Source organism: Schistocerca cancellata, chromosome 9 (genome assembly GCF_023864275.1).
Source record: "Schistocerca cancellata isolate TAMUIC-IGC-003103 chromosome 9, iqSchCanc2.1, whole genome shotgun sequence".
NCBI lineage: Eukaryota > Metazoa > Arthropoda > Insecta > Orthoptera > Acrididae > Schistocerca > Schistocerca cancellata.
The window spans coordinates 396752019-396779462 of NC_064634.1; the positions used below are offsets into that span (position 1 = coordinate 396752019).

General features: G+C 40.6%; 1 protein-coding gene across 1 annotated transcript in view; it reads right to left on the bottom strand.

The window, feature by feature from the left end:
- Nucleotides 1-27164, bottom strand: part of LOC126101078 (ribosome biogenesis protein BMS1 homolog) — a 100826-nt gene extending 73662 nt beyond the window's left edge. Inside the window, exons 1-2 of the mRNA XM_049911757.1 lie at nucleotides 26938-27164; nucleotides 1567-1687 (exon numbers count right to left, since the gene is read on the bottom strand). Coding sequence (XP_049767714.1) covers nucleotides 1567-1687; nucleotides 26938-26995 — 179 coding nt within the window. The 5' untranslated portion in view covers nucleotides 26996-27164. The remainder of the gene's footprint in view (nucleotides 1-1566; nucleotides 1688-26937) is intronic.
- Between the last annotated feature and the right edge of the window lie 280 nt (nucleotides 27165-27444).

The following is a 27444-nucleotide window of genomic DNA, read 5'->3' on the forward strand; positions in this document are numbered from 1 at the left end:
TGACGAACACATTTCTCCCAATTAGAGGTCAGTTTGTTGATACTATCACTGTAAAAAGTTTGACTCGTTGACAGAGCTACAACCTCAATTCTTCTCACACCACTTCTCACATCACTTCAAGGAAGTCCTTGAAGGTGTTCTTTAAGTTTTGGAAACATATGAAAATTGGATGGAGCCAAGTTGGGACTGTATGGACAATGATCAATGACAACGAAATCAAGGCATTGGGTTGGTGCAGGTGCTGCAGCACTGTGTGGTCTGACATTGTCATGCTGAAGGAGAAGGTGCTCTATCTTGGACAAACTTTTCAAATTCGTGCTTTCAGTTCCCCAAACGTAGTTACATTATGTATAGTTATGTTACATAGGGTTATGTTACACACTACAATTTGGAGCACTCTAGTGGCAGAGAATTGCAACTTTCATCCCTGAAGTGGGCAAGTCAACCAAGTAATATGCATGACCTGTAACACCTCAACCAATAGTTCTACTAATTTTTACACACAGATAATGGAGTAAAGCTTTAGAAATGTTTTTACTACAAACTGATACGTATCAGACAGTAGGCAGAGTGTTGTACACAATAGTTGAAAAGGCGAAATTCAAGAGTTATATGACAAAATTTAATAAATAAGGGAGGATTGAAAAGTGACAGTGTATTAATGAGGTTAGAAATCTGGGAACTGACACATCTGATATTGGCATATCATACTCATCAGTGCGGTAGAGTAACTCTTATTCTCTTGGATATACTGTCCCCCCCCCCCTTTTTTTTTAATTCATTGGTAGCTTGTCTAGTATCTCCTGAGGCTTTGTTCACTTGAGGCAGTGGTGTGGTAAAACATCAGACTTATATTTGGGAAGATGACAATTCATGTCCTCACCCAGCCACCCAGATTACTCATTACGTTTTCTTCGATTTTGCTAAAGCAATTAAGAGTAAGTGATATATCTAACCCTGTGGATGTACAAAGAAGAAATACGTTACTTGACTCAGCATGGAACCTACACACATTTTATTTATGAATTGACACATTATTCAAAGTAAGCCCTTATGTTATACACCACTTACATTTTGAGCTCCCCCCTACTGGAGTTAGTTGAATATTTTTGTGACTCAACAAGCCTCTGCTGGATCATGAAACTCTCCTTCAAGTATTCTGAATCTCTTCTATTTAAAATGGTATTGGCCAAGCCTACAAACAATAACTGAGTGGATGAAAATTTTATAAGCAACTTGCTTCATAGGTGAAACAGATTTCCTTAGGACCCTTTCATGAACTTCAGTCTGAAATCTGCCTTCCCCGCAGTTTGAGTAATTAAATATTTGACATTTTCAGCAACTAAGTCTACTGACTTCTTTTTTTACACACACACACACACACACACACACACACACACACACACACACAGGAGCATACAAAACTTCTGGGCAAGCCGCTACCAGAATGATTTCATGATTTGAGGGAGGGGGGGGGGGGGCGCAGTATTCCTACAAACTGGACCGTATCTAACAATCTGACAATTCATTATCAATAATTATTATTTAATAAAAGCAACAACTTACCTTCTGAACCTTCTTTCTGCACGCACAGCAGAGTTGAAGGTGAATGCCTTAGGATTCTTCTGTTTGTCAGTAAGTTCCTGAACATGTTTATTTTTTGCTTTCTTCTTCTCTGCCTTTCGACCTAAAATAGGAACAGTGTCATTAAGTAGCAGACAAATCATTTCTCTCTAAGAGTAAACGTTTAAATCTCTGAATAATTTATTCATTAAGCAACAGTTCTGAATGATGATAAATACATGTTAATAAGATAATGGATTTGTTTTTGGATGTTGATGCCATTATCAGCATCTTTACTAAAGTAAAGAAAGACAAATGCGGAAAGATTCAAAATGTGAAGGCTAGTCGAAGTGTAATGCACGGTTCACTTTAGTACAGTAATAAGCATAAGGAAAAGGAAATTTTATTGGTAGAAGCATTAATTTCTATTGTTGTTGTTGTTGTTGTTATTGTTGTTGTGGTCTTCAGTCCTGAGACTGGTTTGATGCAGCTCTCCATGCTACTCTATCCTGTGCAAGCTGCTTCATCTCCCAGTACGTACTGCAGCACACATCCTTCTGAATCTGCTTAGTGTATTCATCTCTTGGTCTCCCTCTACAATTTTTACCCTCCATGCTGCCCTCCAATACTAAACTGGTGATCCCTTGATGCCTCAGAACATGTCCTACCAACCGATCCCTTCTTCTAGTCAAGTTGTGCCACAAACTCCTCTTCTCCCCAATTCTATTCAATACCTCCTCATTACTTATGTGATCTACCCATCTAATCTTCAGCATTCTTCTGTAGCACCACATTTTGAAAGCTTCTATTCTCTTCTTGTCCAAACTATTTATCGTCCATGTTTCACTTCCATACATGGCTACACTCCATACAAGTACTTTCAGAAACGACTTCCTGACACTTAAATCTATACTCAATGTTACCAAATTTTTCTTCTTCAGAAACACTTTCCTTGCCATTGCCTGTCTACATTTTATATCCTCTCTACTTCGACCATCATCAGTTACTTTGCTTCCCAAATAGCAAAACACCCTTACTACTTTAAGTGTCTCAATCTAATTCCCTCAGCATCACCCAAGTTAACTCAACTACATTCCATTATCCTCATTTTGCTTTTGTTGATGTTCATCTTATATCCTCCTTTCAAGACACTGTCCATTCCGTTCAACTGCTCTTCCAAGTGCTTTGATGTCTCTGACAGAATTACAATGTCATTGGCGAACCTCAAAGTTTTTATTTCTTCTCCATGGATTTTAATACCTACTCCAAATTTTTCTTTTGTTTCCTTTACTGTTTGCTCAATATATAGATTGAATAACATCAGGGAAAGGCTACAACCCTGTCTCACTCCCTTACCAACCACTGCTTCCCTTTCATGCCCCTCAACTCTTATAACTGCCACCTGGTTTCTGTACAAATTGTAAACAGCCTTTCGCTCCCTATATTTTACCCCTGCCACCTTCAGAATTTGAAAGATAATATTTCAGTCAACATTTTCAAAAGCTTTCTCTAAGTCTACAAATGCTAGAGACGTAGATTTTCTAAGATAAGTCGTAGGGTCAGTATTGCCTCTTGTGTTCCAACATTTCTAAGGAATCCAAACTGATCATCCCCAAAATGTTAGCTTCTACCAGATTTTCCATTCGTCTGAAAAGAATTTGCGTTAGTATTTTACAGCTGTTACTTATTAAACTGATAGTTCAGTGATTTTCACATCTCTCAACACCTGCTTTCTTTGGGATTGGAATTATTATATTCTTCCTGAAGTCTGACGGTATTTCACCTGTCTCATACATTTTGCTCACCAGTTTTGTAAGGACTGGCTCTCCCAAGGCCGTCAGTAGTTCCAATGGAATGTTGTCTACTCCCGGGGCCTTGTTTCGACTCAGGTCTTTCAGTGCTCTGTCAAACTCTTCATGCAGTATCATCTCCATTCCATCCTCATCTACATCCGCTTCCATTTCCATAATATTGTCCTCAAGTACAGCTTCCTAGTATAGACCCTCTATATACTCCTCCCACCTTTCTGCTTTCCCTTCTTTGCTTAGAACTGGGTTTCCATCTGAGCACTTGATATTCATACAAGTGGTTCTCTTTTCTCCAAAGGTCTCTCTAATTTTCCTGTAGGCAGTATCCACCTTACCACTAGTGAGATAAGCCTCTACATCCTTACATTTGCCCTCTAGCCATCCCTGCTTAGCCATTTTTCACTGCCTGTCGATCTCATTTTTGAGACGTTTGTATTCCTTTTTGCCTGCTTCATTTACTGCATTTTTATATTTTCTCCTTTCATCAATTAAATTCAATATTTCTTCTGTTACCCAAGGATTTCTGCTAGCCCTCGTCTTTCTGCCTACTTGATCCTCTGCTGCCTTCACTACTTCACCCCTCGTAGCTACCCATTCTTCTTCTACTGTATTTCTTTCCCCCATTCTTGTCAATTGTTCCCTTATGCTCTCCCTGAAACTCTATACAACCTCCGGTTTAGTCAGTTTATCCAGGTCCCATCTCCTTAAATTCCCACCTTTTAGCAGTTTCTTCAGTTTTAATCTACAGTTCATAACCAATAGATTGTGGTCAGAGTCCACATCTGCCCCTGGAAATGTCTTACAATTTAATACCTGGTTCCTAAATCTCTGTCTTACCATTATATAATCTATCTGAAACCTGTCTGTATCTCCAGGCTTCTTCAATGTATACAACTTTCCTTTATGCTTCTTGAACCAAATGTTAGCTATGAAAGTTATGTATGCTCTGGGCAAAATTCTACCAGGTGGCTTCCTCTGTCATTTCTTACCCCCAATCCATATTCACCTACTACGTTTCCTTCTCTTCCTTTTTCTACTATCGAATTCCAGTCACCCATGACTATTAAAATTTTCATCTCCCTTCACTATCTGAATAATTTCTTTTATCTCATCATACATTTCTTCAATTTCTTCGTCATCTGCTGAGCTAGTTGGCATACAAACTTGTACTATTGTAGTAGGCGTGGGCTTCGTGTCTGTCTTGGCCACAATAAGCCATTCACTATGCTGTTCGTAGTAGCTTACCCGCACTCCTATATTTTTATTCATTATTAAACCTACTCCTGCATTACTCCTATTTGATTTTGTATTTATAACCCTGTATTCACCTGACCAAAAGTGTTGTTCGTCCCGTCACCGAACTTCGCTAATTCCCACTATATCTAACTTTAACCTATCCATTTCCCTTTTTAAATTTTCTAACCTACCTGCCCGATTAATGGATCTGACATTCTATGCTCTGATCCACAGAATGCCAGTTTTCTTTCTCATGATAATGACATCCTCCTGAGTAGTCCCCGCCCTGACATCTGAATGGGGGACTATTTTGCTTCCGGAATATTTTACCCAAGAGAACGTCATCATCACGTAACCATACAGTAAAGCTGCATGCCCTTGAGAAAAATTACAGATGTGGTTTCCCCTTGCTTTCAGCCGTTCGCAGTACCAGCACAGCAAGGCCGTTTTGGTTAGTGTTACAATGCCAGATCGGTCAATTATCCAGACTGTTGCCGCTGCAACTACTGAAAAGGCTGCTACCCCTCTTCAGGAACCACACGTTTGTCTGGGCTCTCAGCAGATACCCATCCATTGTGGTTGCATCTACGGTACGCCTATCTGTATCGCTGAGGCACGCAAGCCTCCCCACCAACGGCAAGGTCTATGGTTCATTGGGGAGGGGGGTAATTTCTATTACTAGCCTTAAAAAGATTTTTTTCCTCCCTTTTTTCAGCTTCACAGGTTTCAGCATAGAGATTACAGTATCCAGTAACATGCACATTCAAATAAATCAACAGTTACAACTGATGAAAATGTATCAATCATTTGTGAAGTAATCCATAATGACAGAGGCAACTCAAATGGGTCAGATCACAGAGTACTCAGGTGTGGTAAAAAGATCTGTATTAATGATAACTGAATAATTAGGACACAGAAAACAGAGTGCTTAATGGTTTCTCACTCTTGACAAGAAGGTAATGAAAATCAGAAGAAAAGCTAATTTGGTAATCTTATACAGAGCTTTTGTGGGTATGCGGAAACACTTTAATGAAGTCATCAAGTGTACTAGAATCTGGCAGCTTCATTTTCATCCTGAGGAAAACGCAGTCAACACTACTGGGGCAATCAGGATCACCACATCAAAAGAAGCAACCTGCCACATGAAACGATAAATTGATGGCAATACTCTTTCAAGATCACAATGGTTGGATTCCATACATTTTCTTGAACATGAAATTACAAGGACCAAGAAATGATGTTCATCATGACAAGTATTTATCTTAAGGAAGTGGAATTTCAATTACTACCAATAGAAACATTTTATTAACTTTTTGTAATACCACTCCAACGATCTTATATTTTTTTTAAATGATATGTTCATTTTCAGTAAGGAAACAGCTACAGCTAAAAGCGGAGGAGATGTCATCTACTTTAAGTAATCCTACCTTCAGAAATACATGGTCCTTCACCAAGAAAGGAAAGTGCAGGTCATTAAGGCCAAAGGTGGGACTGAGGTGGGTGGGAAAACTTAAGATTACTATTACTTACTTTTCTTCTATCGACAGTACTTCCAAACTATCTCCTGGAGATCAACACTAGGCAGCCATTCTCCTTTTTTGCAATTTTAATAAAGTGTCCAAAGTTAAACACAACAAACATAAGTAAACACAAATGACAGTTCAGCCCAGAACTCAAATCTTGTTTTTTTTCTTTATTATCAATGAGATTTAAAATGAGAGGTCTGTAATTTATGCTAGATGTTCTAATTTTCATTACTGCACTCCTTTTTTCTTCATAAATTCAACAATAGCAGGTTTTAAATCGAAAATTCATTCCAGACATGCCCCTTTAGTTAACCAACAAACTCTGCAGTAATATATAAAGCCTCCACACTCTGTACTCTTTGTTCAATTCCACTGAAAACTGTTGCGACTGACAGTGGAATAGTGCATGTGACTTCAGAAATTTTGCTATTCATATCACCAATTCCTTCTGTGCTCCATGCCTGCAAGTTTAGCTCAAAGAGCTTCGTGATGTATAGAACAATGAATTCTGTCTATTATCCCTGTAATTTTTTCTCTTTCATTGTCAACTATATCTTAAAATTCTTTCTACGTGGTGGTGTAACACTGTTCCACAGAGAATTGGCAGTACCCACTGATTACACTACTGCTTAATAGATATTTGACAATTCTCACTGCTGTCTTCTGTCGCTCATTTTTAAAGGTTCATGACGGTTGATAGCTAGAATGCCTTTTGTTGCACAAACAGCCACTGGACCTACGAACATCTTCACACCATGAACTGAAGAGAGGCATGCGAATGAAAAACCCTGCACCACAATATTAAAAGAAATGTCATGCCATGCCAGTTAGTTCTGAGAAGGTCTGATCGAAGCCAAGGCAGGACAAGCCTCAGCCTGCACATGGGGCTCATGTGCAGTTTGGCATTCCATGGCCAGCCCTGGCGAACATCATTCCATCCTGCTTTAAATATAGTGACTTGCAAGTGGTGGCATGTCAGTCTCTTGGCAACCCCCGACTAGACGTTATCTGGAGAATATGCTGGCCAGGCAACATTCACACAACCTCTGAATCGAGACATGTCGGAACAGCACAGGCAACCTGCAGTGTTATCTTCCTGAAAGAGAACGTCACTAGACCTCAATGATAGGGCATAGTTGATCTTATCATGTGTCAGATACTTGAAATGACTGCTGTTCAAATTACTGGCTATGCAAACCAGAGAAGATCATTTTTTGTATCCTGTGGAACCGCATACTATCACGACAAGTGCTGGATCCATTTAATGACGACAAATGCAATCTGGCAATGTTCATTCTCCTCTGAGCCTCCACAGATGGAGGCAGCGAGTATGGCCCTTCTGCACCCATTAATTCCATATTTGGGTACAGCTATGGGATTGTCAGTGACACTGAATGATAAATGATAGTCTCAACATGCTACAATCCTGTTGCTTTTGAATTCCAACTCCTGCCAGTAGATGGTTCTCATTATTTCACAAGACGTAACATTATCTTATCACAAACAAACATCACTGAAAGAGTTCCCAAATGAGAAATTGATGCATAATCTTCCCTTACATATGGAATGAAAATGGCATTACCCCATTCTACTTTATGTAGTTGTGCAGAAATGCTAATCATTTCCATATCCAGGCATGTAGTACACTTCCTGTCAGTTTGGCATTTGTTGAATTTCACCTTGCAATTTTAATGGCCAGCATTGTACAGTGTGTTAACTGTAAGACGGCAGAGTTGTGAGGGGAGTGCGGGGAGGGGAGGAAGCAAGCAATGGCTGGCGAGGGGAGAGGAGCCGTTGGGGGGGGAGGGGGGGGACAAGGCACGCCTACCAGTTGCAGTGCTGGCACTACAAATTGCGCGTCATGCTTACACGAAAGCAGACGAAAGGCTTGGAAGTAAAACTCGCTTTAAATGTTGTTTGTAAACGAAACTGAAATCGTCATGTACATTAAAATCTATATACATAAAAATGAATGTTTGTCTACTACGCGCTCACAAACCATTCATCCAATTGCAATGAAACTTTGGTGAGTTGTTCTCCGAACGCCCAAAAAGAGTAATGGACAATGTTTCAACAGTTACATCACTGTAGCATGCGCAGCGAAATTGATTAGGTAAAGGCTTGTTATGCAGCGGACCCGGGTTCGATTCCCACTGCTTGCAATATTTTTTTTTTCATTTTATTTCATTCCCCGCAATGTTAAACTATTAATTATAAAATTTAAATATACTTAAACAGGTCATATAGTATAACATAACTGTCAATCCCTATACACAAAAATGAATGTATGTATGTCTGCCCTCTGTGCGTTCCCAAAATATCTGAAATGGAAACTCACCTTTTCTTGCCAGGCATTTGTGGTGATAGGCCAGGATGATTCTTGGAAAACTGTTTGAATCTTCCAATGCTACGCATGCTCTGTCCTGTGTATGCAGCAGCTCTCACTGAAGATTTTTAAATGGTGTGAAGCAATTTTTTCTGCTCCCTTTCCCTTTCGCAGCATTCAGTCACACGAAATATAATTTTGCGAGCATCACTACGTAATACTGGTTTCCTTCTAACCGTAGGCCTACCGGTAGGGGTTGTTGGCGACTCCCGAGATGGGCCAGCAACTGCCTCTTCACTCATTTTGATAATGTTTAGCATAACTGCACAATAAAAACACGCAGAACAGTACAGTGCAAAAAAATAATGAAGCAGACGACAATGGCTACCTTGTACAACACAGTCAGCTACGTAATGTTGGCAGCAGTTGAAACTGCGTGCCTACCGAAGCCTCCCGACGTTTACCGACTTCTAACGATTCAGGACTAGGGAGAGGTCTGCCATCTAAAAGTTTACACACTGTAGTTAGCACTGTCAGAAGCATTCAACACACAGTGATGCTGAAAGCTGACAGCAGTCAACATGACAGACAAATGACTGTCAGTTGTGCAGGTCACCACCCACAAAAGCATTCAACAAGAGCACTGCCTCACAGTGGGTAAGTACAGGGGAAGGAATCTACTGTGACCAGTCCGAATATGAACCAAGTGTCTTAGTTTCTCTACCACTATGCTCAGTGACAGTTTACAGGACCTGGACAATATTTTATCGAACTTTGAAAGAATTCTATTAATGACACTAGAAAATACATTATTTTTACAACCGTGATTGTGTGTATTCTGTTTGTTCTGATGGATGATCTGTCTGAAAGCTTAGCAACATTTTCAGCATTGTCTCTGTGCCTGTCAACATCTCAATGCCTCAGTTAATCACTGAGGTGTTACCTTCATTTCTTCCACTTTTTAGCTCCCATCAAGGACTTCTACAAAATATGGGTGGGATTGGTTCCACATGCCCCACTGGTACAACTCCACATACTTCCGTCTCTGGCATTTCTTCGAGTGGTTCATTTAGTGCCTAATCGATCAGTGTAGAAACTTGGTTAGTGACACCTCTGCCTGTGGCTGTCCGGAACCTTCACAAATCTCAGGCGATCAGATACTGTAGTGTCAAAGAAAACCTTCAGGATATATGGTCATAGATGAGCTGAAATGATGAACAACCATTTTCACACCATCAGACTACAGTTCTTCTTATACAATGCTCTGTTTATTGATTGGAATCGGGTCTTCTATGGTTTTATGCTGGATCTCCCCTCTGCTAAGTCTAAAATCTGTGCTTTATGTATAAAAGCCAGCTTAGGAATTTCCCCTTGAGTGAGAACTTGAGTTTAAGATTGTGTACCGATTCAAAGTTCTAGATTCACATATTTTAGTGTTCACATCATCCCTGCATAATCTTTCACTGATTGTATCAATACCCATTTGTATTGTGATATATTGTGAAATTTCAAGTCTTTGCGAGTGCTGCGATGAACTTGTACTGTTAACATCAACTGTAGGCTTAAACTAAATTGTGCTCTTTTAAATTTTTGAGAACTTTCAAAACCACTATTCTCTAATTTCATTGTACAATTGCATGAGAAACAGGTTAGTTTGAGAATTTTTGAACACTTACAAAACAATATTTTCATAAGCTAGCGGTATGAGTGTTTTGGATGTATAATTTATTTCATAGCAAATCATCTATCTACAAGAAGGGTAGCAGAAGTGATCCACAAAACTATTGTCCAATATCCTTGATATCGATCTGTCATAGAATCTTAGAACGTATTAGTTCAAACATAATGAAGTATCTTGAACAGAATGGCCTCCTCAGTGCCAACCAGCACAGATTTTGAAAATATCGACCATGTGAAACTCAACTCACACTTTTCTGAAATGATAATTAAAGCAACACCCTAAGTGCAAACAGGCCTGTTTGCAGTTAGGGTGTCGATTAAATTATCATTTCATTCTAGAGAAGCTGCGCCGTCATCAATGGTATCTGTTCTTCATATATAATCACATTTTTCTCACATGACATTCTGAAAGTTGTGGATCAAGGCAACCAGGTAAATGCAGTGTTCCTTAATTTCCGAAACACATTTGACTCAATACCGCACCTATGCTTATTGTCAAAAGTACGATCATATGGGATATTGAGTGAAGTTTGTGACTGGATTGAGGACCTTCTGGTAAGGAGGACACAGCACGTTATCTTAGATGGAGAGTCATCATCAGATGTAGAAGTAACTTCAGGAGTACCCCAGGGGAGTGTTATGGGACCCTTGCTGGCCATGCTGTATATTAATGACCTTGCAGACAACATTAACAGTAAAATCAGGCTTTCTGCAGGTGATGCAGTTACCTATAATGAGGTACTATCTGAGTGAAGCTGCATAAATATTCAGACATATCATGATGAGATTTCAACATGGTGCAGAGATTGGCAACTCACTATAAATGTTCCAAAATGTAAAATTTTGCACTTTACAAAACAAAAAAACAAACAAAAAAAAATGTAGTATTCTAAGACAATAATATCAATGAGTCACTGCTGGAATCAGTCAACTTATACAAATATCTAGTTGTAACACTTTGTAGAAATATGAAATGAAATGATCACATAGATTTCAGTAATGGGTCAAGCAAATGATAAACTTGGTTTGCTTCAGAATACTGGGGAAGTGCTATCAGTCTACAAAAGAGATTGCTTACAAATCACCCATGTGACCAGTTCTCGAATATTGCTCAAGTATGTCAGATCTACAAGACATAGGACTGACAGAGATATTCAGTATATACACAGAAGGGCAGCATGAATGGTCACAGGTTTGTTTAAACCATGGGAGAGTGTCACAGAGATATTGAAGGATCTGAACTGGCAGGCTCTTGAAGACAGACGTTAACTATCCCAAGAAAATCTATTAACAAAGTTTCGAGAACCACCTTTAAATCATCACTCTATGGATATACAGGGTGGTTACAATTAAAGTTAAACTTTCAAGATGCTGTACAAATAACACCACTGGTCAGAATAATGTCAAATTGCATTGGAATATCAGAGAAGGGGAAAAACGTTTGGCAGAAGAAAATATATAAATGAAAACACCCGTCATACACACGACCCAATGAAGTTGATATAAACATTCTGGATACATGGCTTTTCCTCCTTTCGCGTCTGCAATGTTCACCATGACTGCCTCAATGCAGGATCCCAGTCTGCCTGTAAAGCTGTATTACAAGAATGATGACTGTACACACATCACTCTGCAGAAGTTCCGGACACTGAAGGGTTTGAAAAAAAGGCGTTGGTCCGATGAAAAAACGATTCAGAAATTCAAAAAGATGGGTTCTTTTGGTGTGTAACCTGGTAGAAGGAGGAAACAATTTGATCTGACGTCAGTGGAAGTAGTGGCCACAGCAATGTAGGAGGAGACGAATGGTGGTGTGCAAACACGTAGTACACACTGGACATACCCGTGAGCATGGTGTGTAAAATCCTAGTAAACACCCTTCTTTGTATCCATTCAAAACTACCCATGTGCACGAGTTGCTTCCTGTTGACCTGCCAGCAAGAGAGACCTTTGCTTTAGAATTTCTTGCTTGCATGGAAGTGGACAGTGATTGGCTGTGGAAAATTTTGTGGACAGACGAAGCCCACTTCCCTCTGATAAGAAATGTCAATACACAGAACTGTCGAATATGGGCAACGGAAAATCCATGCGCAAATCAACCAGTACCACTTCATCCTGAAAAGGTCATTGTGCAGTGCAGGGTTACGGCATCATTCATCATAGGGCCACATTTTTTAGAAGTGACAGGTGCTTCCAGTCCTGTTACCTGTACTGTCACTGGTAAGCGCTACACATGTCTTTTGCGTAACCACATCAGTCCAGCTCTCCAACAGCATGAATGTGTGGATGGAATCATTTTTATGCAAGATGGCGCACCTCCACACATTGCAAATACAGTTAAGCAGCTGCTGAAGCGCTATTTTGGAAATGCTAGAATTATCAGCCGCAATTTCCCCACAGCCAGGCCATCCCGATCAACTGATCTTAATCCTTGTGACTTCTGGCTGTGGTGTTATATGACAGATGTTGTGTTCAGTGTTCCGATTGCAAACTTATCTGCACTGAAGGCACGCATTGCGCCATACATTCTAAATGTTACCCTGAAAACAATTCGATCAGTTGCGGAACACTGTGTTTCTCGATTTCAACTTATTGCTGAAAATGGTGGACAGCACACTGAACATGTTTTGCGACAGTCACACAGAAATTAATAATCTGATTTGATTTTGATTGATGCTTTTATGTGGTTTTTGGCCTCAGGACAATTAAAAACCGATTTTTTCCATCCAATGTGATATGACCTTGCCGTGGTGGACAAGCTTACATAACTAACAGAATCATACCTGTACAACTTAGGCATTGCTGTATGAATCATTTGTCATTTGAAGTCGACCACCATTAAATTATGATGCGTACAGTGCCATCTATTGCTACGTTTTGTAACTATTTATTTTTCTTCTGCCATAAGTTTTCCTCCTCCTCCGATAATATTTTGTTGCAATTTGATGTCATTCTGACCAGTAGTGTTATTTCTACTGTGGTTTGAAAGTTAAATTATAATCGCCCTATACAGTAATCCGCTAAGTATTGCTCACATAGGGATCGTGAGGAAAAGATTGGATTAATTACTGCACACACAGAGGCATTCAAACAATCATTCTTCCCATGTTCCATGCGTGAATGGAACAGGAAAAAATCATAATAACTGGTACAATGGGTCATACCATCTACCATGCACCTCATAGTAGTTTGCAGAGCATAGATGTAGATGCAAAAATCAGTATTTGTGTTTCACAGTTCAGCCAAAGACTACATTACCCCTGAATTTCATTGCATATCAACACAAATAAACATGCATTTCTGAGAATTTTCACAAGCTACCATTGACCTTTGCATCATGAATTTCTGAGAATTTTCACAAGCTACCATTGACCTTTGCATAATGTATGAGCAATTTGTAGCAAATCAGCATTTGTAATTTAGTTACTGTAGCAGATTTTCTAACTTAACATATTGTGTTACATCTAGTTTTCCTTTAAAGAGGACTAGGATATATATTATCTGGATTCATTGTAAATTAACTCTATTTTCAACTTAACATCAACTTCGAATTAACATCAAAATGTTTCAGGAAATTAGTAACTTTTACCACAGGTTTTTGTGTTACCTTAACAGAAATCTCATTTTGTGTATCTGCTTCAACTGTTATAGGAACTAAGCAACTTTTTAGCTCAACAGGTTATCTTTTAATCAGTGGGCTTCATTTAAAGTTATTTGTTCACTGCCTTGTAGTACATTGCACCAGCCAAAATGTTGCTCCACTTTAAATGCTGACTGTGTATGAGCTGCATACAAGGCTTCTTAGATTAGGTGACACACGTACCAATCCAAATAATGACAGCTGTAGGAAGCCCAGAAGTGTGAGTGTAAGATAAAAAGAGATGCATCCCACTCTTGAGAGTATTAAAATCATAATGGTCGTTATCAGCAGAAATAATGCTACAGAAGAATGCTGAATATTAGATGGGTAGATCACATAACTAATGAGGAAGTATTGAATAGGATTGGGGAGAAGAGAGGTTTGTGGCACAACTTGACCAGAAGAAGGGATCGGTTGGTAGGACATGTTCTGAGGCATCAAGGGATCACGAATTTAGTATTGGAGGGCAGCGTGGAGGGTAAAAATCTTAGGGGGAGACCAAGAGATGAATACACTAAGCAGATTCAGAAGGATGTAGGTTGCAGTAGGTACTGGGAGATGAAGAAGCTTGCACAGGATAGAGTAGCATGGAGAGCTGCATCAAACCAGTCTCAGGACTGAAGACCACAACAACAACAACAACAATGGTAAACTGATGAAGTATTTGCAATGAAGTGCCCAAGTTTGAAGCACTCATGAAATGCAGTGAAGCTCACATAATGCTAGGTACAGAAAGGTAATTGGAATCTCAAATTGATAGCAGTGATATTTTTGGGTAAAATTAAAGTGTATATCAAAAGGGTAGACAAATGGAAAATGGAGGAGATGTATTTGTCACAATGTACAAGAAACTCAAATTCACCAGGATAGAAATTGAAGCTGCATGTGAGATTGTTTGGGCAAGACTCATTATGAGGGGTGGGCATAAAATGATAATTGGATCCTTCTATCACCCACCAGACTCATCTGCTGCTGATGTAACCGAAAACTTAAGAGAAAACCTCAGTTCACACATACATAACATCTCCAATCATACTGTAATCATCAGTAGAGACCTTAATCATTGAACAATTAATTGGGAAAATTACAGTTATGTTGGCAGTGGGCGTGATAAGACATCCTGTGCAACTTTACTAAATGTCTTCTCTGAAAATTACCTAGAACAGATAGTTAGGAAACTTATCATGAGGGAAATATTTGCATCTAATGGCAACAAATAGACCTGACCTCTTTGAGGATAGCCAGATCGAAACTGGTATCAGTGAACATGATGCAATTGTGGCAACAATGACTACAACAGTACAAAGGACAACTAAAACAAGCAAAAAGATACATCATGTTCAGTAAACTAGATAAAAAAATCAGTACTGTCATATCTCCATGAGGAACTTGAAACTTTCAGCACAGGGTAGGAGCAAGTAGAGGAACTCTGGCTCAAGTTTAAAATGCGTCACCGTATTCTTCAGAAGAATCAAAGGAAATGACCAAAGACTCTCTGAAGATTCAATGATGTTATCTTGCAGACTCTTCTTCACTTCTTTCTGGATTGACTATCGTTCAGCTGTCGACCCCCTGTATGAGCGCCAGCTAACTGGTGGATGATCCCAAGTGTTAATATGATGTTTCACTAAGAGCTACTTTGTCTGTCTTTTCTCCATTTGAGATTTAAAAGCATCCAAAAACTGGCATAGAATGGCTAACTCATGTGGTTCTTCAGTTGGGGTAGATCTTATTCACAGTTTGATAGTAAGACTTGTTTGATTAATTGAGAGCCTTTATGGGACCAAACAGTGAGGTCATCAGTCTTACGATTCCGAAGTTACTCGCAGAGGAAAAAGGGTCCACTAAAAGTGAATGGATCGAGTCAGGGGACTCAAATCATAAAGTAATGAAGTTAAAACACACACAGCAAAAGGCATAAAACATGGAACCAAATCTAAAAACTGGAAAAAAAGGGTGAGTCTTTCCATGGGGAGTAGTCATGGGGTCCCTGACATAGATGACATGAAGAGAGCTCTCAACCACAACCACCCCTCCCCTGCTCCAGGAGTAAAGCAAAACCTTATACCTGGAAATAAAAACCACTTTCACAGAGGAAACTGAGGACTAGTTCAACCATCTGTGAATCGTCTGCTAATATTAAAATTAAGGAATCGGGAAGACTATACTTCGCGCGGAGGGCCAAAAGACAGAGACATTACACCAATACGTGGGATACCATCAGTTTGGCTCCACAACCACATTGTGGGAGTGAGTTGCCACAGGAGGAAACAATGGGTGAGCCTGGTATGACCAATGCGCAGACGGCATAAAATGGTGGACTTCTTCCAAGAAGAGCTGAAGCAAGAGTGCCAAATTGCAGTAGGCTCCTTGATTGTGCAGAGTTTATTACTATCAGCAGTAGCGTACCAGATGTCATTCCACTTTTGAGTAAAGAGAGATTTGACGTAGATCCGCATACACGCAGCTGGAATCGCGAAAGGGAATGGGGAGGTAAGTATACGCTCCTCTAGCCAAACTGTCAGCCAGTTCATTCCCTGGGATGCCCACATGACTTGGGACCCAGAGAAAGACAACTGAGCAAGCAACACAGCCAAGGTCAGAGAGGTCAGGGATAGCAGTGACCAAAGAGTGATGAGAGTAGCATCGGTCAATAGCCCCAGCAATAAATGGTATTCCAAGCCAGTAGGAGACATGGAAGCATCAGTTAGAACATGGTGGCATCCTGGAACTCTGCAACGATGGCACATACAAGACGCCAGAAAGCCATACGGGCGACAGAGACCTTAGTACCCTGGAATAGGTCAGTCCACATCCTTTGTTTAAGCACCATCCTAGGGAGGGAGGGTTCAGGGGGGGAGGGGGGAGGCATGGGAGGAAATACATGGGGTACACTCCAGTGAGTGGAGATGGAGATCCCGACAGGGAGAAGTGAGACACATGCCAACCGGCAATCCCACCCATGGGCAGTTGTCAGGAGGAAGACAACCCTAATTTGCAAAGACGACAGAGTACATAGGACTGTCAGGGATTTGGCGACTGGCGATTGCATAAGAAACCAGGAGTTGCCTCTGTCGTATTTGTAGAGGGGGAATCCCTGCTTCTGTGAGGAGATTGTCAATGGGTCTAGTGCAAAAAGCACCAATAGACAAACACTACCCACAATGATGAGCAGGATCAAGTAGTAGCAAAGTGGAATAAGCCACTGAGCCATAAACCTGATTACCATAATCTATTCTGGACAAGACCAGAACATGGTAAAGATGGAAAGAGTGTAAGTCTGCACCCAAAGATGTGTGGGCTAGGAGGTAGAAAGCATTAAGCTTCCGCATGCATCTAGTCTTTAGGTGGTGAATATGGGGCAGCCATATCAGCTTTTTATTGAAAATAAGGTCCAAGAAATGTGATTGTGTTATAGCAGCATGGAGCTGTGACAGTGGCTAGATTGAATTGGGTAAAAAAATTGGACTGTGTAAAAATTGGGACTCTGTATGGGCGCTGATGGCAGCACAGTGGAGCACCCTACAAACCAAACATCAAACACCAGGGAGCTGGTCAACTAAATAAAGCTCTGGATCGAGGTGTACTGTGGGTCGATGACAAAAATACACAAACTGCATTTTGGAGGGAGAAAACTGGAAGCCATGGAAGGTAGCTCACACAGAGGGCCATCGGATGGCACCTTGGAGCCAGTGCTCAGCAGATGCTACTGAGTGGGAGCTGCAGCAGATGCAAAACCCATTGACATACAATGCTGGGGTAACTACAGGCCCAAGCCCATTGACGGCAATGAGGAAGTGTGTGACACTTACCACAGAACCGTGTGGGATACCGTTCTCCTGAATCTGAAGGGTGCTGATTGAAGTGCCAACTTGAACTCGGAAGAGTCAGTGAGATAAAAACACGTGGATAAAAATTGGAATGGTGCCACGGAAGCTCCAGTCATTGAGGGTAACTAAAATGTGACGACGCCGTGCCATGTCAAATGCATTATGTAGGTCAAAAAAGACCACGACAAGGTGCCGATGGCTAGTTAAAGTCTGTTGGATGGTGGCTTCCAATGTCAGTAAATGGTCAGTTGGAGATTGTCCTGCCCGGAAGCCACATTGATACAGGGACAAAAGGCCCAGAGATTCAAGTACCCAAAATAATCTGAAGCTGACCATCCCCTCAAGTAGTTTACAAAATTCATTCATCAGGCTAATCGGATGGTAGCTGTTGAGAGATGTTGGATTCTTTCCGGACTTAAGGGCAGGGATAACTATACTGTCTCCTTTGTGACGGAAAAGCACCCATGAGCCAAATGCAGTTGAAGACCACGAGTAGATGTTGACTGTGGGCAACGTCAAAGTGTTAGACCATCTGGTTGTGGATGGAATCTGGGCATGGGGCCATGTCTCATGAAGAAGCATTCCCATTTAGTGAAGAGTTCATTATAGGGTTCAGCTTGGTGGGGGTTGAAACAGAGAGGAGACTGTTCAACACGGTATTTCTTCCGGAGACAGGTAGCAGGATAGGAAGAGGACGCCGACACAGTTGCACAGTGCGTCACGAGGTGTTCTGCAAGGACCAATGGCTCAGTGCACAGAGTACCTCGAAGGTTAATAGCCTGGACAGTTGACTGTCACTGGCAGACCAGAAGGCTATGGAGCTTGTACCAAACCTGTGATGAAGAGGCATAGATCCCCAGGAAGGAAACAGCGCTCCCAGCATTTCTTTTTACTCTGCTTGGTAAAGTAATGAGCCTTAGCATGGAGATGCTTAAAAGCGAGAAGGTTAGTCTGTGGAGGATGTTGTTTAAATTGTTGCAGTGTCCGTTGGCAGTCCTGGACAGCGACTGCTACATCCTTGTTACACCGTGATACCAGTCAACGATGAGGGGGGCCTGTCGATAGGGGGACAGCAGTGCCAACAGCAAGAAAAATGGTGGCAGAGACACCTTGCACAACCACACTCAACGGAATTTGAGGGGCAGGTGTTGAAGTGCACAGCAGACATATATAAAGGCTAATTGGCCCTGCAGAATGCCCAACATGGAGGCCTGCCTGCCTAACAGCAGCAGGGGAACAATAGGATCATCAGAAAGTGGTCACTGCCACAAAGGTCATCATGGGATGACCAACATGGGGAAGCCACGAGAGCAAGGGAGGAGATTGTGAGATTGATAGCAGTAAAGGTGCGATCAGCGGCACTGAGGTAGGTAGGGAAACCATAGTTGAGAAGACATAAAACAAGGTCCGTAATAAGTTGGTCAATTGGGAGACCCCACCTGTTGAAGTAGCACTCCCATACTGTGGATAGTGTGCACTGAAGTCCCCACGCAGGAGAAACAGGTGGGAGTTGCTGGATTAAGGTAGACAGTTCAATGTAAGGAAGTGGCCTACTTGGAGGGAGATAGACATTGCCTGAGTCATTTGCACTCTAACCACTACTGCTTCCAGGTTGGTACGTAGGGGGATCCAGTCAATAATGACATCGGAGTGAACCAAATGCTGACCCCACCAGATGCTACACCGGGGCCGGCACGGTTCCGACAGAACATCCGATAACCAAGAAATGCTGGAGAGAGAGGACATCAAGGAAGTGCATTTCTTGAAAAACAAGAGAGAACACAGTATATGAAGAGACAAGAGATTGTATGTCTGTTAAGTGATGATAGTATCCGCTGCAGTCCACTGGATGGTCATGTGGTGAGAGTCCAGATTAGACATTAAGAAGCCAAGGAGGAGGTCGTGTCACTCAATCAGTGGTCGTCACCAACAAGGATGGGACGGCATACATAAATAAGATGTCAGACTCAGGTTGCCAGGGGGGAGATGGCACCTCTCATAGCACCAGGGATGGGGGGAGGGGGTTGTCTTGGGACTTACATTTCTTCTTCTTCTCTTTCAGAGGTGGATGAGGGCAGGGTACAGAGGGAGTACAGGAGTCTGCAAGATCTGGAAACGAAAGAGAGCAGACAATCTTGAGGTGCACAGATGGTGCATCTTGTGGTCGAGTGGTGGTGGTTTCTGGCATGAGGGACGTCTGGGCGGGGAGGGTGGGGTGGGGTTCGAGAATAGTAAGGGAGTAAGTTGAAGGAGCCAAGGAAGGAAGAAATGGCTGCAATAGCTCGTGGCCCCATGAGCACCATGCACGAACTCACAAAATAACTGTGAGCCCCCTGAGCAGTGGGGGAGGGGGAGGGGCATAGTGGATTGCTTCCTAGCATTGTCTGTAGTGGTGACAGAGCACGATTCTTTACCAACGGCATTAAAGCAACCCTTCCTGGACTGGTTTGGCTATCCCTATGCACATACCTCAATGGATGAATTGTGGCTGCTTGCGACAATTAATCATCCAAAGTTCTCCTTGAAAACCTATTACACGAAACATCATTATTGGAATGTAGAATTCTTTCATGAGCCTGAATAACTTCCTGAAATCAATAAAAGCTTCAAAAGTTATCTGAATATCTAGATTGGTGACTGGAATTTGTCTTTCTGATGATTGTGGAATAACATCGTCTTCAACAGCAAACACGTGCCCAGAGCAGTCTTTGTTTGTAGCGCGTTTGTTGAAACAGCTCCTTCAATCTGGAGTGGTGGTCGTCCACAGTCTATGTGTGTATATGATACCTGGTAGTGGTCCTATGTGAGGAATAAAATTACAACTACATCCTGATAAAACACCAAATTCAAAGAGCTGTGTTCTATCATTGACAGTCAGTATTCTCACAAACATGTTCCTGTCGATTGGACATATTTTCCATTTAAGACTTTCAACACCACTGCTTTCGTATCCCAGAACATAGTTTTCTCTAGCTAACAATAATAAGCATTCGACAATATAATAAAGGAAGTTGCCAAGTCAACTAGCACCTGGATAGACTTGTCACTGATGATGTAGCCAGTGAGATTTCTTGACAGCCATGTGACAGTAATCTTTGGGGGATTTTCATCTGTGGCAGCCTCACTTAGTTTTCCTGAATTTGGCAGCTAGTTGAGTCACCTGTATCTCTATGTGGCAACAGGAAATGGTGATGTGTGTTGTCCAACATGTCGACTACAATCAGCTGCAATTGGCTGATGCAAAAGGAACTGTTGTCGTATTTGACAACTGGCCAAATGGTAATCATCATAAACTCGTCTCCTTTCTACACAGTAAGGCACATGTCCAGGGCATGCACAGTGACAACATAATGACATGCTGTCCTTCAAATGTCTGTTCATCTGAAGGGCATTATACTTGGTGATGGAGTTAGCTGTAGGTGCATTTGTCAGGTGCTGTGTTGCGGCATGAAGTCTGACATAGCCAAATCCATTATTCCTGGCACTTTGTCTTGTGTTGGAGATAGGTGCTGATGATTGATACACCTCTTCAACATTTATTTTTTACTACCGGACATATCAGGTCAACATTCATGGCTGCTGACTCTTTCTTTCTTGATATGACAGTTGTGGTTGTATAAAATGCTGTACCTCTTCTTCCACAACCTGGCACATAAGAAAGGAAGATCATGGTGGCCTTCCATAATTGCCATAGGGACCCTTATTCAGGGGCCCATCATACCCTTTTCATCTGTGTTTTCTGTTGTATTTCGTTGATGCACTGGCACCACGTGATGAATTCATCTGTAACTGTAACAACCTTTACTACAGTGATGTCCAACATTTTACCTTACCTGGACCATACTGCGTAACACATAATAATAAGCATTGAGAAAAAAAAGAAAAAAAGGTATGGAGCAATGAGAGAGTAGCATCATGTGGGAGGAGTTTCAAATCAAAAATATTCAATTTATCTTAACTTTACATACATGGAATTTTGTATTCCTTTCTTTTTTTTAACAATTATGTGATAGATGCTCAAATTTAGGCTGCACTGATAGTAGCTGTGGGCCACATGTGGCCTGGAGGCTGAGGATTAGACACAGCTGTAAAGGAAGAGCTCGGTTCATTTCTTTTGCGACTCCTTTCACAAAGTGCAAGATTTTGTCAGTTTCTGTCATTTTATGATTCACAATGTCAAATAAAGCTAAAACATTCTGAATGTCAGACTGTGGGGCTGAGTCCTGTTATTCATTTGGTCTCCTGCTCAGTGGATTTGCTGCTGGTTGTCGGCAAACAGTTTTTCAGTTCACCTAGAAATATATCCCAGTTGTTGAGCTTTTCTCTGGTGTTCTCATATCACTGCTGAGCTGTGGCATCCAAGTAAATACACACATTCACCAAATACTTGATGTCATCCCCCCTATTATATTTGATGGCTTGGTTGAGTCCTTTTAGCCATTAGATCGGGCCATGCCCAGCACCTCAGGAAAACTCTGATAAATGCCTGATGTGCAGCTGACTTACTGCTGCTTTGGAATCAATTGGTCTCCTGAATATACAGACCATGGGAACAATGTACAGCTTGTATTCTGATTCCTGTCTGTGTAGGAGACTGCTTTTACATTGTCTATTAGAGCCATGTTTATAAACATGTTTTGAAGTAGCTAGTGTCACCACAAAACAATGTAACACAATAGCCACAAGCAGTGTTGTAAACAACCTACAACACAGACATTTACTATGAACATCAACATACAGCCAAAACAAAAGTGTCCTGGATGCAGACTGCAGCTTTTTATACTAACATCAAATAACCCAGAATATACTAACAAAAAATTTCGAGAGCCTTCTAGAAATGATAAATACTAAACAACAAAAAACAGCTAATGGCCGAGTTTGAACTGGCAACCTGCAGCATGCCAGGCAGTGACTACCGGTAACCGTTACAGCACACTGTGCAGCAATATTTATATGTCATGCCTGCAGTATACAAACATGAACTATTTATAGGAGAATGGATTAACTGAAAGAAGCCTATCTCAGGGAAGATTAATTTGAATTTTGTAGGAACAAACAAGGCAATACCAACCATTTGACTTACCTTAGAAGACACATCGAAAAAAGCCAAACCGACATTTACAGCATTTGCAGATTTGGAGAAATCTTTTGACAATGTTGACTAGACTACACTCTTTGATGTTCTGAAGATAGTATGAATAAAGTACATTGAGTGAAATGTTATTCACAACTTATACATAAACCAGACTGCAGTTGTAAGAGTCAAACATCTTCAATAAATTGCCAGCAACCTTTAAAAACTTCGTTTCATATGGAGCACAGTTTAAACAAAGTCAGAAAAACTTTTTGATAGCCAGCTCCTCCTACTCTAAGGATAAACATCTTAACAGGGACTGTTAGATCAGCGTAAGTAAAAATTTTCATTAGATTTCAGTTCTGACAGTATTTGGTCACAACACTCAAGATGGGTCTTTATGTGTATGATAAATTTATTAAAAGTGCATAACTATGTTTCATTCTGATACCGTATTAATCCTGTAAATATCAGCAGCTCCAGTTTACTGTAATGTATTCACATATTTTGACAATCTCCCGACAAATGATCAGGGAAACACGGAAGCGTCCGATCCCGCCCGTCTGCTTTGACCCATGACGTCACAAATATGGCGGAAACAAAAACAAACACACACACTTTCCACAAGAAGCCTAATGACACTAACGGGACAAGTGCGGGAAATGGGGTGTTTTGGGTGGGGGGCAAACTAAATATAAACAAATTTAGACGCCTTGCGTAGCTACAACGTGTAAGTGAAGACAGCCATGCATGAATACCCACCCACCTCCCCAGGGGTCGTAACCCCTGCAACCCATAGAAGATAAAGATGCTTCAGTAAATGATTAGTATTTTTTTGTCTTAAAAAAAAAAAATAATAATAATCTCACGGGATAGAACGAACAGATCAGAAAGATAAATATAATAAACTAAAACAGAAATTGGAGTAAACAGATAATTAAAATAAGTAATAAGCGTTTTTAAATTTAAAAAAAAATCTCACGAGATAGAACAAACAGATCAGAAAAGTAAATAAAATAAGATAAAACAGAACTGGACACAGCCACACTCAAACCAAACTCCGCGCCGTCATGACGTCACATACGACAACACCCTTACGTCACAGGTCAAAGCCGACGCGTGGGATTGGACGCATCTGTCGACCCATGATCAGGAAGTGAGTTTTATATTCAAATGTTCCGTTTTTTATGTTACACTTTCTGACTTGTTCCACACTAACGAAAATCATCTCATTTTTGGGTCTATAGAACAAAAATTGAATCTAATGTAAAGGACATGAAAGGGAAGCAATAGCTGTAAATGAAGTGAGGCATGGATGTAACCTATCCCTCATGTTATTCAATACTGCAACTAAGCAAGAAGCATAGGAACCAAGGGGAAAGTTGGTAAGAGGATTCAAGCTCAAGGGGGAGGAGAAAAACGCATTGACATTCATTGTAGACACTGAAACTGGAAGAGCAGCTAAATGGAATGGATAGTGTCTTCAAAAGAGGTTACAAAATGAACATATGCTGCAAAAGTAAACCAGCATAATGAAATGTACTTGGATTAAATTAGGCAATGTTGAGAGGATTAGATTAAGAAATGAGACATTAAAAGTAGGCAATGAGTTTTGCTACTTGGGAAGAAAAATAAGTGATGAGGGCAGAAGTAGAGAAGACATAAAAATACAGACCAGCAATATAAAGAAAAGATGCTCTGCAAATGAGAAAATTGTTAACACCAAACATTAAATTGAGTGTCAGGAAGTCCTTTCTGGAGGTATTTGTTAGGAGTGCACAGAAGTGAGATGTGGACAATAACCAGCTTAGACAAGATGAGAATATATAGTAAATTCTGAAATACAGTGCTACAGAAGAATGCTATAGGTAAGATGGGATGCTGAATCGAATCAGGGGGAAAAAAATTTCTGGCACAGCTTGACTTAACAGAAGGGATCAACCAATAGGACACATCTTTATGCATACAGGAATCATCAATTTGGTAATGGAGAAAACTGTGAGGCATTAAAACTGTTGTGGGAGACATGGTTCGAATGCAGTGAGGAGGCTCACATGGATGAAGATTTCAATAGTTATGCAGAGATGAAGAGGCTTGCGCACGAGAGACTAGTCACCTTCAGACACAATCCACTTTGATATTTGATATGTTGCAAATTAAATGACATGTCTAATCACATGCAAGAATGTGTACACGTGTGCATACCGCCCGACCCACCCACTCATGACTGACCTACAATATTTACATTGGTTGTAAATAGCCTATAACATAATGATATGTTCGGCCATTAAAAAGTTTGGAGTGATGTGTTGACAACAACTATAACTCTTCCTATGGCACATAAACTTAATTTATCATTTAACTTTGGTGAGTGGTTCAAAACCAATTTTACGTCATCATGGGTCAAAGCAGACACCTAGTTTCGATAGGTTTATATATTTCTCTTTAACACACAGAATTGTAGTTCTTGATAAAAAAGAAAGGAAGCATGGAAAACTGATATTCTGTAGAGTAAGAAACAAATGTTCTTTCTAATGGCAGTTAATGCAATTATGAGCTAGAGTTTAACAGTGGTCCTACCTTGCATTCTTGGTTGTGACGAAAAACTGATATGTAGCATTGTCCAAAGTCTAGCATAGGTCAGAAGGTATTTCATAACCTGGTAGTAATTTGGTGAATCCAACAAATGTGAATGTGAAATAAAAGGTATGGTAACACATTTATCTGCAGTGCTGCCTGATTGTATACATTCATGCCATATTCAACGCACTTCTTGCTATAAAAACTTAACTACAAGGTAAATTCAGAGTATTTTGGTGCTTCTCACGGACATACTGATATACTACACACAAACTTAGAGAGAGAGAGAGAGATTTCTTTTAACAAACAAGGGTTTAAAAGCTCTGTATCTTCGCATTACTCCCATCTATCTAAAAAACAATGAACCCAACAGCAATAAAATTTGACAGTTACACAGGCTATTAGGCAACAAGGTATTAAATCCACTAGGCCTACAACAAGAGAACAAGCAATTTCAGCTTCATAGAAATTTTGCCACAGCAAAACACCACATTTTAGCACTCTTGACTTAGGATGCTCCTACTTATTGAGTATTAAAATTTGACAACAAGTTTGTAAATCTTCCTTAGATTGTTTAGCGAACTTGTAGACTCACACTAAATTTCGACAAAATCTGAAATGGTGAGGACTCATGGACTAGTTGATATGGAATCAGCCGATAAGAAACGAAGATTAGAGTTTAACATATCATCAAAAACGAGGTCATTAGAGACAGTGAACATGCTTGGATTATGAAAGGGTGGGGAAGAAAATAAATGTACCCTTTTCACAGGAAACATCCTGGAATTTGCCTGGGGCACATCAGGGCAATCACGGAAAACTTAAATCTGGTGACTGGACAGGGATTTGAAATGTTGTCATCCTCCCAAGTGTGACTCCATTGTACTAACCACTGTGCAGCTTCGCTCAGCTGAACCCAGTAGTAAAGTAAATATGCTAATCTTGTACACTACAAATGAGATGTAGTATAAATGAAAATGTATCTAGGAAATATATGGCTTTATCAACGGGTGTTATTGTAGAATATGGTAAACTTCGCCACCTGGCCGACATTTTACATCAGGGGGTAAGTGACTGAGTATTATCATCATAGTGTCACTGACTCTTTTCTGACAGCTGGGAAGATAGTCCCTATACCAGCAGACGCAGAAGCATCAATCAGATATTCAGTTCCTAGTATGCGTTATGCCCATTCTCTTTCATCTCCTCAGGTAGTTGCTGTAGATGAACTCGCTTTGGTTAAACTAACGATTAGGTCCCCTCTAAAATCTTGATTTTTTTCCCCTACTATCTTATTGCAAAAACACAGACGCCTGAAGGATATCAAACCACTTTCGTCAGGTGTGTTATTTGGATTTGCAGGTTTTTTAAATGATGTCATCATTTTTCCAATCCAATGCCTGTTAGAGATGCAATTAAGTATTCGAAAAAATTTGCCATGTGTTATTTTACTCTATACAAAAATACACGTCTTTAGAATAATTACAAACACCAATTACCCCACATCATTACTCTTGGATCTCATTTGGCCAGTTTTGCTGTAGTTCTTCCATTAAGCGCAATTGTGCTCCCATTACTATAGTTACTCACGCGTGTGTGACCAATAACCACCCCCAAGAGATATCTCATGATAATACAATTTTATGTTATTGTATGCAACTGAATTTTGTTTCTCACCTGCATGTCGTTCTCGGTGTACTTTTTTTTTATCCAACGCCGATTGTTCTGTATCCATTTCGAATTACAGCGAGAAAAGTCTTCTAGCTAAATATAGGGAGCACACGTTAGTTACTACTGTGTCATTACTTACTGTCAACACGGACACTACTCACAAACAACAACAACAACACGATCACGTGGGCATCGGCCTCTGCCTCCATGCTTCTAACGCCATTCTTGTTATACACTCCAAAGATGTACAAACACAACGAAGTATCACCAATCACCATAGTCTAACATAACAGTCGCGACACTTCGCCTCGATTTTGTTGCCTACTTCGCCAGCAGCGCCCCAAGCGGCCGGTAACTTAAGCTGTGAGTTCGGCGCGATCGTGAAAGCGAATAGTGGTTGTTTATTTTGATTTCTACAATATGTTTTACAAGCGGAGCGATTGTGGCGCAATAAATTGCAGCAACATAGGAAGAAGACACCACAGCTGTCTTTTTTTAGGTTTCCTAAGGATC